General features: G+C 38.5%; 1 protein-coding gene across 2 annotated transcripts; it reads right to left on the reverse strand.

Moving 5' to 3' along the window:
- Positions 1-36: 36 nt before the first annotated feature.
- On the reverse strand, positions 37-10,137 carry LOC104436574 (golgin candidate 1). 2 transcript variants are annotated; one of them, XM_018869838.2, is made up of 21 exons: positions 9,811-10,137; positions 8,567-8,641; positions 7,768-7,817; positions 7,041-7,676; positions 6,899-6,961; positions 6,191-6,268; positions 5,897-6,100; positions 4,723-4,779; positions 4,506-4,580; positions 4,358-4,429; positions 4,131-4,193; positions 3,934-4,032; positions 3,079-3,150; positions 2,821-2,889; positions 1,757-1,804; positions 1,592-1,687; positions 1,402-1,478; positions 1,156-1,201; positions 974-1,072; positions 827-871; positions 37-571 (listed from the first exon to the last, which is right to left on the reverse strand). In XM_018869838.2, exons 1-21 carry the CDS (start codon positions 9,836-9,838, stop codon positions 500-502), a joined length of 2,124 nt encoding a protein of 707 aa, XP_018725383.2. In that variant the 5' UTR covers positions 9,839-10,137; the 3' UTR covers positions 37-499. The 2 variants fall into 2 exon arrangements, with proteins under 2 accessions (XP_018725383.2, XP_018725382.2); XM_018869837.2 differs by having other exon boundaries at positions 3,079-3,156.
- Between the last annotated feature and the right edge of the window lie 3,777 nt (positions 10,138-13,914).

The raw sequence follows: 13,914 nt of genomic DNA on the forward strand, positions 1-13,914 counted from the left end.
ATGGGTCAAATTTAGCAATTTAAGGTTCGCATCTCATTCGACACAAGAAAATTTTTGAACTACCTTGTATATACACATTATATCACTGTCAAGTCGCATAGTCCAGATAAAACAAAGACATCCACCTATAAGTTCAAAGTAAAATAAGGGGGTTAGCAAAAAAAAATTGAGATGACTGGAATTAGGGACCTGGTCCTGTCCAGTTCAGACAATGAGAATACTTCGTATTTCTGGGGCAATCGAAAAAACGATATTTGAATTTCAAGGAATATGACTATGACTTCAAAGAATGCTGGACGAATGATTTAAGTTAGAGAGTGAAGGGCTTCCTCCACTGAGGCTTCTCGATCACCTGAGTTCTCGTCTGGAGTTTGGGTCGTCTGGAGTCTAGGTGGACACTTTCTTATCGTCTATGCGTTCTTTGAAGCCACTCTTGAGTATTTTAAGGGTAAAGGAGATATATCACGCTTAAGGACCAACGGCTGACAAGCCCAGACAATCACGGTAACGTGGGGTTGGCAAGTCCCATAGACTCTGCGACTTCACTGGCAGAAAATTTGTCTGCTTGTTCCTGTTACAAAGGCAAAATAAACAAGCAATAAGGTTGCAGGATTTGGCAGATCTAGCATATGCAGAAGTTGATGCGGCTTATCTATCTACATCCTCATTCTAAGATCAATCTAGCATGGTTTCTCACTCAGAACTCTTATCTCATCATTGATCTGATCATCTAATTTAGAAGAATAAAGAGTCGGGAGTATATCTGATCCAGTCAGTTAATCAAAAATGCTACATGCTTATTATGAATGGCCACAATAGTAAGTACCTGAAGGTGATGCAGAAGATACATCAAGAAGAGATGTACAAATACCTGCAAAATTACAACAGCTATCATGAGAAAAACCATCATGAGAAAAACCATCCGTCAAAACTGTCCCCATCATGAATTCATGTACTAGCGTCAACTAGTTACCAGGTAAAAAAGTAGAAGCAGCCGAGCTGTTGGGTATCTCCAAAGAAATCTAGTTGCCCTTGCAGCGCCGGAATCTAACAATTTAGCTGCCTTTTGCAACTGCATTGGACATGTTAAACCAATCAAAACAAAAAGGAAACAAAAAAGGAGGAAAGTTGGATGGGCAAAGTGAGAGGAATCACTTGTATGCTTGCCCCAGCCATATGACGGTGATGCAAGGGAAGAGGCCTGCAGATTAAAGTATTGAGAGCAACTCAAATTAAACTTGTTCTGAAGTGAGGTACAACACTGTGTAAGGCTCTATCTCTCTCTCTCTCTCTCTCTCTCTCTCTCCTCCTCCTCCCACCCCCCCAAAAAAAAAAAAAAAAAAAACAATGGCCAGAACCATATTGCTAACTACATAAGAAATACAAGACGAATCAACATACTCGAGCGCTTTCATTTCAGCATCCTCTTCCCATGACGATGAAGCTCTGCGTGAAACCCTACTTCTTTCTGCCTCTACCTGGTCAATCAAGCAGTTCATAAACCAAAAAGAACATTGATGTAATAGGTTCTACAAAGATTCAAAGTACAGGTAACTGTCGTCAATTAAGGGACATAAACCATATACCCTACCTGTGCTTCTTGAGTACGCTTCAGTTCCTTTTCCAATTGAAATTCTGCCGCAGCCTTTTCACTAGCCATGGTTTCTAGTTGTGTTTGCTTGTAGTACTGTCATAACAATGAACATGTGAGTTGAATGTGGTAACCAGACAATTTGAAACAAAGAGTTTAGATTACCAATAGATCAGTAAGCTCACGATAACGCTTCTCAAGCTCCATATGCTCCTGCAAAAAAGAAGTAAACAGAGAAAAAACTATTCACTGATAGCAAAAATATTTGCATAAGATGGAACAAGACGTTCAGGCAAAATCAACAAACTGAGCAAAGACAAGAAAACTTGCTGAAGGAAATCCTTAATAGCTATTTCATCTTATCTCGGCAACATAAATATATCATCATTCAGAAGATAGGCAAAGATTGTCAAGGAACACTAGCAGGTGGATAACTTTAAGGAAAGATGTGATTAAGTGAATAATGATCCTAAGAGACAACAAAAAGAAACAACATCTAATATGACCTGCAGAACTACATGTGGAACTAATGTCATCTAAAAGGAAGGTGTGACCTATGGTCTAATGCAACCTGCAGGACTATATGCATAAAAACATTACATCTATTTCAGATTTTGAAAGGAGATGGTTTAAACCGCATCCATCTAATTATCCTCCCTTTCAATCCCAGGGACTGTTGCCATTTCCTTCCAATGTCAACCGCACTGAGGATACATACGCAAAGTAATTGTTATTTCTTACAACTATGCCTGTTCAAGTAAGAGAATGAAATACCAAGCTTGGTGTCAGACCAAATTCAACCCAAACGTACTGCCAATTAGAAGCTACAACTTCACCTATATGGCCATAGATTCACCTTTTTCCTATGATATTGAACCTTAACATTCTTCCACGCCTACATTTACTTCTGCTGTGCCACTGGACAATACTCCAACTCTTGAGATACCAGACTTGATGAAGCAAGCAGTAAAAGTAGAAATTTGGAAGACCATGCTAAAGTCAGTGTCACTGCACACTTGGCATGAGCCATGTACAGAGTTGTTAGCAGTTCCTACCAGTTTTCATGATTTGGTCTCCAACCCAATAAACAAACACTGCATGAAGGCATTACATGACCCGGATAGCCGCTCCTTAAATGTGCTTTAAGTGAAACTTTAGCTCCATTTCACGGATATGAAAAAGAGAAGAAGGATGCCACCATGATCTACAGAAATTAGCTTAAAGATCACCTGACGAGAATAGTGCTCAGCATCCCTCTTCATGGCAGCCACTTCAACCTTCATCTTTTGCAATTCAGCCTATAGATAAACCAGGAGCCATGGTATTAAGTCAAAATACACGTGCAAAATGGTCAAGTAAATTTACTGCAGTTACAAGCTCAAAGATTTATCTTAGAGATTCCAATTACGAGGAAATCAAAAGTGGAAGTCTCTCCAGTCCTCTTTTACAAGAAGAACAGAGAGAAGCAAGGGGCAAAGAACACCTGCCTCCATAGTGGAAACCTTGTTCTCTGCATCTCTCTGGCCTCGACGAGCGGATGCTACTTCTTCCTGCCACGCCTGCATCTTCATAATTTAGGGTTTACATGAATGTACAGGGGTCATGACAACATGCAAAATCTAGACAAGTTAGAAAAATTCCATTATCCATTTTGTTCTCCAGCCACAGTCAAGGTGAGAATGGCATGAGCAGAAGTTTAAAGAAGCATGATGCACTAAGAAACTGCAATGGAACAACTGGCTATATATATTTATGTCTAAAGCGTGTATTGAATAAATAGCAAAGCCAATCTGGTATGATTCATGTTCCTTAGCAGCAAAAGTTACTTGTGAGAACTTGGGTGAATTTTTTCTTCAAATTGACCTCTGAAATACACCTCCAATTAGCAGCAACTATACCACAAATCACACAACAAAGATCAGGTCATTCTAAAAGGATACCAAGGACCCTTAAGGATAGGTGAAACTATTACAGTGCTGTACTTTAAAAAGGCAGTAGATTTTACAGAAAATAAGTCATTCCATCAGTGATTTCCCTCATGAAGTCCATCAACAACTAGGCTCGTATGTGCATGTGAAACAGAAGCTACTACTGATGGCATAGAGTAACGTGCAAAACTCGGGATGTAACTTAAGCTTTAAACAAGTAGACAAAAACCAAGCCAAGATTAATAAACTAGAAGCAATTACCCATTGACCATATCTTCTAAAGTGAAGAATAGACATTCCAACTGCACTTTTTAACTGACCCTGTTCTGCATTTTTCCAAAGGGCATGTCTTTGTACAAGAGACTAGACATTTCAAAAGACTCTACCACAGAAAAGCACGACTCACATTTGTACCTGAATCAGTTTATTTGTCTCTTCTGGTGACTTCTTTTGTTCACGTCGAACACGGGCTTCCATATCGTGCAATTCTTGATTTAAGGATGAATTTTCAACCTAATGTAGTCAAGCTGATAAAATGTAAGCTAAAGCTGCATTCAACTCATATAGTGTCCATGATGAAAGAGAAAAGGCAGGTTTAATATTAATCGTACCTCCAGAAGGGCCTTTTGCTGCTCAAGTTCGGCTATCCTAGCAGTCCTCTCATCTATGGTCCGCTGAATAAGCAAGCAAATATGGCATGAAAAAAATTTAGCATCGCTTCACACTCATTTCAAGGCAGAAAACCAGTGTCCAGAGATTTTAGAGACTGCCAAAGCATTGCCCCATTGATGATAATAAACAATACAAGGGAAAAAAAAAATCTGAGTGCTCATGTTACCTGGATTCTTGCGAGTGCCGTGGATGAGTCAACAGCTCTGTGTTCTAATTCTACTTCCCTTTCCATGGCAGCCTATAAGCAAAAGTTATCTGCCATTGAACAAAGGAATAAGAGAGACAGAAGGAAAGCAAACAAATCCAGTTCAAACCTTTTTGCTAGCATTATGTGCTGCACGCTCTTCTTCTGCCCTCCTTTCTGCAGAAGCCAGCTCCTCACGAAGGGCCTATAAAAGACTTGCATGCTTACAACAAGGAATCAAATTATCAAAGCAATAAAAACTCGCCCATGCTCTCAAATCAACACAAGACGTCCCGTGTCTTTTTGGGTCCAAGTAGAAAAGGCGAGAAGCAAGAGGGCCAACTTACTTGCATCATCCTCGTCTCAGTCAATTCTCGATTTCTCATGATAGATTCCATATTCACCTGGTAAGAGAAAGAGTAAAGTCTCATCAGATGATATTCACAAGTCCAGGAGAAGATATATGGGGCAGGAATAAATTACAGCTGAAGATTCTAAGGCAAAATAATTGGAAAGAAGCATTCTATCTAATGAAGTGTAAGGTAGAGGAACAACAAGCAGGATTGGCGAGTCTGTGCTCATGCAATCTTGTTAATATGATAACTTTGTCAGGAAAAGTCTACTAGATTTGATCGAGATAATTAGATGCAAATTAGGAGAAGATCAAATATAATTTTACGATCTCTCCACTTACATTCATGTGAAGTATTATAAGCACTCATGTAAATCCATAGGCAGACAGATCAACCCAGCATTTCTTAAGAGAAACATGATGTTTCCAGAAGGAACTTAAAATGATTGCAGGGAAAAAGGAAATCTGGTGGAGTCGAGAAAGTTTATACAAAGCCAGAGAAATATGTTGAAGTAAACTTTACCAGGAAATTACTAAAAATTCTCACTCAGCATTAACCTAATTCTCTGATAATCCTCCTCAGAGGCTCTAATAACAACAGGATGCTATAAAAACTATCATCTCAGAATCTAATTGCACACAATCTTTTCTCAAGATCATTTAAAATATCCCACTGGAAGTCTCATTTATGCTACAGGACTTCACAATACTGCCTCTGATATCAAATCATAGAGATTTGTCCTCTTGAATTAAAAAATCCCTACCTCATGGGGAGGAGAATGGCTGAAAGATAATTGGTGCAACTGAGTGAATGATAATTGGTGCAATTACTTAGTTAGCCATGCTCCAGTGTATAAAAGACAAAATGCATCAGTGAACCAAGATTAAGATTCAAACTGAGGGACCACAACCAACATAAGGCACATGATGCAAAAAATTGCAGCCATACGACGGAGCAGCAATGAAAAACATAAAGCTACGTTGCACTCCAAACAACATTACAGCAAAAAAAAAAAAAAATGACCAAAGCAGACCCATAGTACTCCTTCACCACATACTAAAGCTTCTTGATGATTGCCAATTTTTTGCAGAAAAATGAGAGACAGCAAGCCGATCATTTCACATTGTGCAAAATTTATGTGTGTGTAATTGCTAAAGATGTCTTGAACCTGCATTGAAGCCAGATTTCCTTCAGATAAAGCAAGTTGTGTCTTCAGGGAATCTACTGACTTGAGAAGTGCTTCAATTTCAGAATTTTTTGCCATAAGGGCTTCGGCCATGCTTGACTCTACTCTTGTGGCTTCATTCTTAGCTGCAGATAAATCTTGCTGGAGCTGCTTTATATGAGCCTCATATGATTTACTGAGCTCTCTCTGTTGGACATTAAATTCAGTTTTCACATTAGTTGCTCAACATCATTGCAACCTAAAGGAAGAAGTGCTCCGTAGCAACTTAAAGTTTACCTCTGAAGTAAGAAGTTCCTCAAGCTGTTGGTTTTCTAATTTGTATTCCTGAAGACGGGATTGAAGTCCAGTACAAACCTGAACAATTGAGTAAGCATCATCAAGTTACAACTTGGGTACCATCTCAGTATTTCTATTGTGGAATAAATCCTTCTGAAGTAGTCTTGACTGAACAGATGGCTTGTGTATCAAGTAACTACTTGGGGACCATCCCATTTTTATTGTTGAAAATGTCCATCTGAATGGTCTTGAGTGAAAAGAGGGCATGTGTCTCAATTTAAAGCTCTGTTGCATCAATTGAGGTCTGTAATCAGAATTAGTGAGGATCTCTCATTTATTCAAAAACCTCTTTTCAGTGCACTTAAAAGGTTAAACATAATATAGTTGTACTAGGTCTACTGGAAGCACTATAAGCAAACAGATTCAGTAATTGAGTCTATCTTATTAGCAAAATGTCTCTGATGGTTTCCAAAATTCCATCAAATGAATGCCAACCGACAAAAAAAAAAAAAAAAAAAATGTAAAAGTCAATGTCCACAAACGTAATTTCAACCCTGCAGAAAAAACGTCATATGTTATCATAACTATACTCTTTTTTCTTTTGTTGATAAAACCTTACGTAATATAATATGAGTTACAAGTTTTTCAAAAGCAAAGTATCATAACAACCACATTATATGAGATGACTAACCTAAGATTAGAACTTACCCTAGCTAACCTGGCCTCTTTAGACTGACCAGTGGAAGTTGCAGTTTTGAGAAGACCTTGAGCCTGCACAGACAAGAACTCACAAATATTAAGAACATAAGGAATAATGAAAAATCTGCTTGCTGGATTATAGCTAGCTTGCCTCGTCAAGCTGCTCCTGCAATTGCATTGAAGCTGGCTCTTTGTGCTCTGAGTTCTTCTCTCTCTTGGGTGAAGATCCAACAATTTGATTAGCGTTTTTCATTTCACCCCCATTGCTACTGGGAACTTCATTGACTGCAGTTTGAGACTTTTCCTGTTCAATTTTTGTAGGAGCATTTGCTGCTTCCACTTCAATAATTTTCCGTTTATCAACCGAACCATCTTCATCAGCAACCTCAGCTACTTTAGTAGGCAGGGGTGAGGCAGAGCGTTCATCACGGGCATCTGGAGCATTTTTATTGACAAGGTCATCACTTAGACTTGACTCAGGAGTCTCAACAATTGGTTCAGCTGCTGGAACTTCATCATTACGCAGCTCATGGTTGATCATGTTATCCGCCTGCTTCTCTGGAGATGTTGCATTGCCTTCAACAGGTACATCTTTGTTTAGGTCATTGAAATGTTCATCAACTGTTAAAGTAATTGGCTTATGCAAATGGCTCCCCTCATTTTCAACTAAACCAGAGGAGGTGTCTCCATCAGGTTTGGCATCTTTATGTGGACTTTGGATAGTACTATGCTCCTCTGCAGTATCAATTTCTCTGGGATTTTCAGTTGAAGAAGCATGCTTAACAGCCTGCCAAAGGCATGCACCAAAATGTGCTCTTAAGTTATTTTTCCCAAATAGATGGATACTTCTTTAGGAACAGAGACAGAGAGCAAAGTACCTTTTTCCGTTGCTTTGTCCTCTTGGCTTGAGATCCTTGCCCATTAGAAGCTTCAGATTTTCAAAAGGAAAGTAAATAATTAATTAGAGACACGAACTTAACATATAGCAAAACGGACCTTCATGATTCACACTACGACCACAAGAGATTGCTTATTTTATAGCATCAGCCCCGGTTCATCACCTACATCAGCAGCATCTTAAACTTTTGGTATTTACTCAATGATCTAATAGAGTTTCTGGTGACAGTCTTGAATAGTAAAAGACAACAGTTTTCCTGGATATACAGCAAGAAAAAATCCACATGAAAGGTATTTGCCAGTCCATATTTAGCAACCTGAGTGGTAACTAAAAGGAAAATATTGTAGTCAAACATGAAATTTAGCTTCAAAGCCTCTAAAAATATCAGATGAGATGATTTTTCATATTCCTCTTTACTGACTCTCTTAGTGTTTAAAGAAATTTTGAATTTTAGAAGTATGTCCAAAGAAAGTCAATATCCACCTCTGCTGTGACAATCCTACCCCACCAGGAGCAGTCCCAAAACTACTAAAGCTTATCTTTCATGAGAAGTCCTTATAAATTGTAGATTCACCAAAATGAGTGACCTGCAAAGAGCTAATTCACTAGATATGGGAAGCTGGCTCCAGACACAGGGATTGAAATGCATATGTTCTAAGCAAATAATGGTCATCCAACCACAATCATGGGTTTAACAGCTACAGGATTAAAATCTAAGGGCATGATTGTTACGTATTGAAGTATGAGAAAATAAATCCAATGAAACCAGTGATATCCACCTGGTGAATTCTTCTGCTCTTCTGCCAAATCATTAACGACCAGCTTTGCCCTTCGATCAACAACTTCAAACAAATCTGTACAAAAAGAATTCACAGTTCTTGTTATCCCATCATTATTAATAAGCTTAAAACACTCCACAGAATGCCAAGTTCATATCACGCTTTTATGTGTGGATTCTCTACCACCCTTTATGGCAAGCGCACAAGAAAAGGTTCAAATCGGGTAATCAACTAAACACATGCACTGGGAAAAGGAGCCTAATTCAATTTCTTCAACAAGTCCTGTCTACTTTCATGGAAAGAACTTGAGACTTTATATGCAATACAGGCCTGGATAGAACAATTTGATGGTGTGACTCTATGACTTGATATATATGTAAACGGTGATCTTTTACCTAAGAATTTGTGACAACATTCTACTGTGAAGCTAGGAGAGAAAAAAAAGAGCTCCTGGCATTGCTTCCAAGCCTATAATGAGCCTCCCCTGTCTGAATACTGATTAGATTTTTTTCATGTCAGAAGGCTTGTGACGTCTGGTTTCATGAGGTGCTTTCGAAATCAAGAAGTCACACACTTAGCAAAAATTTCAAAGTTAGATCACCGACTTGTGTTTTCAGGCGGCGCAACAGAAGCTAAACTAATTTTATCTCATCCATCAGTAAATTTATTGGTAAATTACAAGTAGAGATATTATACTGGGAGCTCGTTCAGCCAAAATCCTCTTCTGTCAGAAAATCGAAAGAAAGATCCGGTGTATACTACCAGTCAATGCTGGAACATTCCGAACCTCTCGTTTGATCCCGAATGACAATCTAACGCAAGGACGATATCAACTAGCATATACAAGGGAAATGTCACTAAGTACGTCGCAAGTAGTTCCAATCACACAGTTCAAAGCAACCTAGCTTTCCACCTCCTTTCACCAGACCAAACACATATCGACAGCTTCATTTCGATGTCGATTATCGAGATGGAACAATCCGAAACTAATGTCCAACGGTGCATGATTCGAGGCATCACGCCTACACAGTGCCACCAAAAGCAACTCCACCTCCCGCGGAGCACGCCGAAGCACCAAACGACGCTCTATCCAAGCGCGAGCGACTCCAAAAGAACTCTCGGATCGGACGTTACGAGCGTCCGCGATGGCCGGAAACGCACGCGAACGACGAATCCACCGACGTCGGAATAAATAAATAAAATAAAAAAAAAGAAAGAAAAACAGCGAGATTTCGAATGCGCACCTTCGGCTGCTTTAAGCCAGGAAGCCATCGCGGCGGGGGGCCGCGGGGCCGCGCACTGATCGGCGGCGGGGCTTCAGCGATCGAGCAATGGAGCTCCCATGGAATGCGAATCGACGCGCACCGACGGACTCGGAATCGGATCAGCTCGAGATCGGAGTCCGGTTCAGCTTCGGGACGCGAAGGAGGATTGGAATCGGGAGAGCAGAATCGGGCAGCTCGTTGGATTTGAGCTCTGCGCGCATGCGCTCTTCTTCTTCTTCTTCTTCTGCGCACCAAAAAAAATTTGGTTTTCTTCCTCGTCGGTAGTTGTCGCAGGGGTACGCTACAAGCAAAAATGGCAGAAAGGGAGGGGGAGGGAGGCTAGCTCCTTGGTTATCCGGTGCCGTCGAGACTATCGAACGAGAGTCTCGTGAGAAATGGAGGGCTTCCACGTAGCATAAGCGCAACGTGGCAGTTTTCCGTTGGTCGGTAAGTTGCGGTTGTAAGTGACATTAGTGGGCTTGGTGGTTGAGGCGTCGGCTTCAAGTCCATGGGCCTTCCCGGCTTTTGGGCTTCGTGCAGAATTTCCTTCTTTTTTTTTTTTTTTTTTCGCTAAGACCCATCAAGCATGCTTTTCAAAATTATGTACATCCGGGCCAAATGCCAAAAAAAATTTTTAAAAAAAAATTTTTTTTTTTATAAAAAATCCACAAACCTATGCTCACGGGATGAAAATAGTGCTACTTTTCAAACAATCCAAAAGAATGCATGCATAAAATTTTATTTGAGAGGCGTAATGCATGCATAAAATTTTATTCAAGAGGTGTAAAAACCTAACGTTAGAGTTTCTGAATTTAAAAAATGATGGTGTCTCTCGAAATCGTGGATTTGGAATACCAATATTAGATTTGGGCCAAAAAGATCTTAGTTAAAAAAATATAGCTCCTCTGATTTGGGACAGCTCATTATTATTTCTCTTTTTTTTTTTAAATTTATTCTTGCTACAATAGACGAGTTCTTTGATAAGAAAACTAAAAATGGCATAATTTTTCTTCGTAAGAATTTACAACATTCTGCCTCACTTGCGTGTCTATCGTAACCCGTCAATGCCATGAGCTATGTCAAATCCCAGATCAACTTGCATGAATAAGGAACTTGAAAAAGCTGGGTATTTTTTTTCCTTTGAGTAAAAGTTGGTAAAATTTATTGGACATTTGTAAAATGGGAATAATTTCATCTTATAAGTATAATTTTTTTTGTTTTTTTGGCCATTTGGCTTGTATATCCATGTGTCCATGTGCATATGTTGTGTGTAAGACTGACAACAAAAGTGGGGTAACATCATAACTGTTGAGCCCAATAAGCCAACTTGGGCTTACAGGCCTTGACATCGGAGATAATTTGGACCTTGAATTTGTAAGATATTAATGTCCAGAATGCATAGGTCTCGTTAGGTTCAGCATAGACAATAAAGTCAATTCTCTAGGGAGCACCATGAAAATGATTCTTAAGATCTCCACAACATGAAGAAGGAAAGTTACAAAAGAGAACATATTTTTCTCTATAGCTCGTAAAGTCCACCTGATCTCATCTACTTCTCTTAAGTAGAATCACGGCACTTGTATGTTGATTTAAGGAAATTCATATATGTTGAGGGTTCATTTAGCATAATTATGATCATACTATGCGATAATTGTGCTGAGTAATAACTATGTCGTGAAGTTATATAATTAGTGTGTTTGGCAATATATACTTCTATGATACAATACTTTGAGACCACATCCTGTTGTAAGACTTTTATTAAACAATTTATAAAAGTTTATGAGGAAAAAGTATCAAAAAATTCTTAAACTTATTGCATTTACGTCGATTTAGTTATAAACTTTTTAACTTAATACCAATTCAATCCTTCCATATAATTTTGGTTGGATTTTGTTGATGTGGACTTCGATCGGGTTACGCGGCACCGTTGATACTAACATGGATAATGTTTAATAATATTTTAATATTTTGTCAATTTTGTCAATTTTTTACTTTTCATGTTTTTGGCCTTTTTCTTCCTTTAGCCAATGGCTGGCCATTGTCTATGGCCAGTCACCTACTAAAGAAAGAAGAAGGGCCAAAAATAAAAATAAAAGAAAAAATTCAAAAAATAATTAACAAATTAAAAATATATTAAAATATTATTAAAATTTGTATGTGTCAGTGCCGATTAGTATTTATGTCAGTTAAGTATGGTCAAAATTAACCGGAATGACTGAATTGACACTTGGTCAAAAGATTTAGAACTAAATTAGTACAAATACAATATTTTTAATACTCTTTTAACACTTTTTCTGAAGTTATAGAGATCATTCTCACTCTTCTCAACTGAAATTGTTGTAAAAAAAGCCATATCGAACAATTTCTATAGACACATAAAAATTGTCTTTTTATAGAAACCATGGCATTTTGATGTCTTACAACGGACATCAAAAGGAGCTCTCAATGTGCGAGAAAATATTAGTTGCATCTAACGTTCTAGCGTGGCAAATAGGAAGGCACTCGGGAAGGCGACACGTGTCCGATTGTGGGACCCCACAATCTTAGAAAAAATTTTGAAAAATTTTGGCTGGCAGAGAGAATGCGTGCCAGCTAGTAGGGTTTCTTTTTCTTCTACACAATTTGTCCCTTGCTCTTTCTCTTTCCTTTCTCTAATCAATGAACCATTGCGCCCAATTAGCAAACCATTCGTGCCCCTCTGGCTTGGGATCCGAACACGGCTCGTCCTGCACACACTTTCTTCGCGCTCGACCCCCCTTTCTCATCAGCCTACTGATCTCCAAATCCACTTGCATCGCGATCCTGCTGGGTCTTAGCCCGAGCTCCTTCCTTAGGTCCCCAGTTCTCCTCTTCAATGTCAAGGTCATTTCTCGCTTTTGCTTTTCTCCCTCCTATTTTTTTGGATCAAATTCAAGTGTGCAGTGCTTTGTGCTTTGGTATTGGGGGAATGGGGTTTTAAAAGTATAGACATAATTATATACCTCATTAACTCCTAGGTGGGTACAGAGTGGTACAAGACACCCTAGGGAAAAATAAAACATGAAGGTCGGATGCTACTTTGGCAGTTTGGCACTTGATAGGTTGGTTGGTTGATTAATGTTTTTATTTGATGAGGAAAAAAAATCCTTCGTAAACTATTTATTTATGAGATGGTTAGTTAATTCATTGGCATCCTTGTTTGTTATGTTTGGGATCGTTAACCTTAGATCAAGCTGTGTCTATTGGAAGATTATTCAAAGTACCCTCAAATTCTTAATTTTATCAAAACATCATCTTGCATTATTGAGATTTATGTTTGAATTCTAGTCATAGTCCATTGTAAGTGGCAAAAATCCACCATTAGTGCTTTTAGGGACTTGTCATCTTTATAACTATTACCAAGATACAGGCTAGTGCTCTTAGCTATTTGCATGGTCCATATATTGTTGAGAATTCAAGATTGGCAATTATGTCTTCTCCTAGAAGTGATGAGAATGATACCTTACTTGTTCTTTCTTGGTCTATGAATTATAATACTTTCCTGTTTATTTCTTTTCCTTCATTTTTTGAGGCTTTGATTCAGGTGCATATTGAGCTTTACTCTTGCAATTGCTATTTCTCTTTTAAGTTTCATAGTTTGGTTATTCGGTGTTTAGGGGATGAAGAACTTGAATAGTTGATAATAGTCATGGGATAGTTTAAGAATTGTTAAACAATGTCCTTGAAGGCATTTGCTTTGAATTTTTCTCTTTTGCTATTTCTAGTATGTTAGAACATTGTCCTAGACAATGCAATGGTTGGGTAAATATGTCATGGCTTGTTTTGTTAATTTTACTCTTTTTATGTTTTTAATCATATTATCAAGGCTTTTTGTATGATTTTAGAGTCAGAGCTTGTTTTTGGGAGAGGCAACAATCTTAATCCATTGTTAGTTGGTGGCATTATGTTGTGACCACCTTGTTCTGGATGTGCTTGTTGTGATATTTTGCTTCTTTTCCAATTATGGATTTAATTGGTTTTATTCAAATATTCCAATATCATTAATGTGTAATGGGGCATAGAAACCATTGGGGAAATTTAGGTTTGCTTCTTAGTAAATTGTGA

Source organism: Eucalyptus grandis, chromosome 3, assembly GCF_016545825.1.
Source record: "Eucalyptus grandis isolate ANBG69807.140 chromosome 3, ASM1654582v1, whole genome shotgun sequence".
NCBI classification, from domain to species: domain Eukaryota; kingdom Viridiplantae; phylum Streptophyta; class Magnoliopsida; order Myrtales; family Myrtaceae; genus Eucalyptus; species Eucalyptus grandis.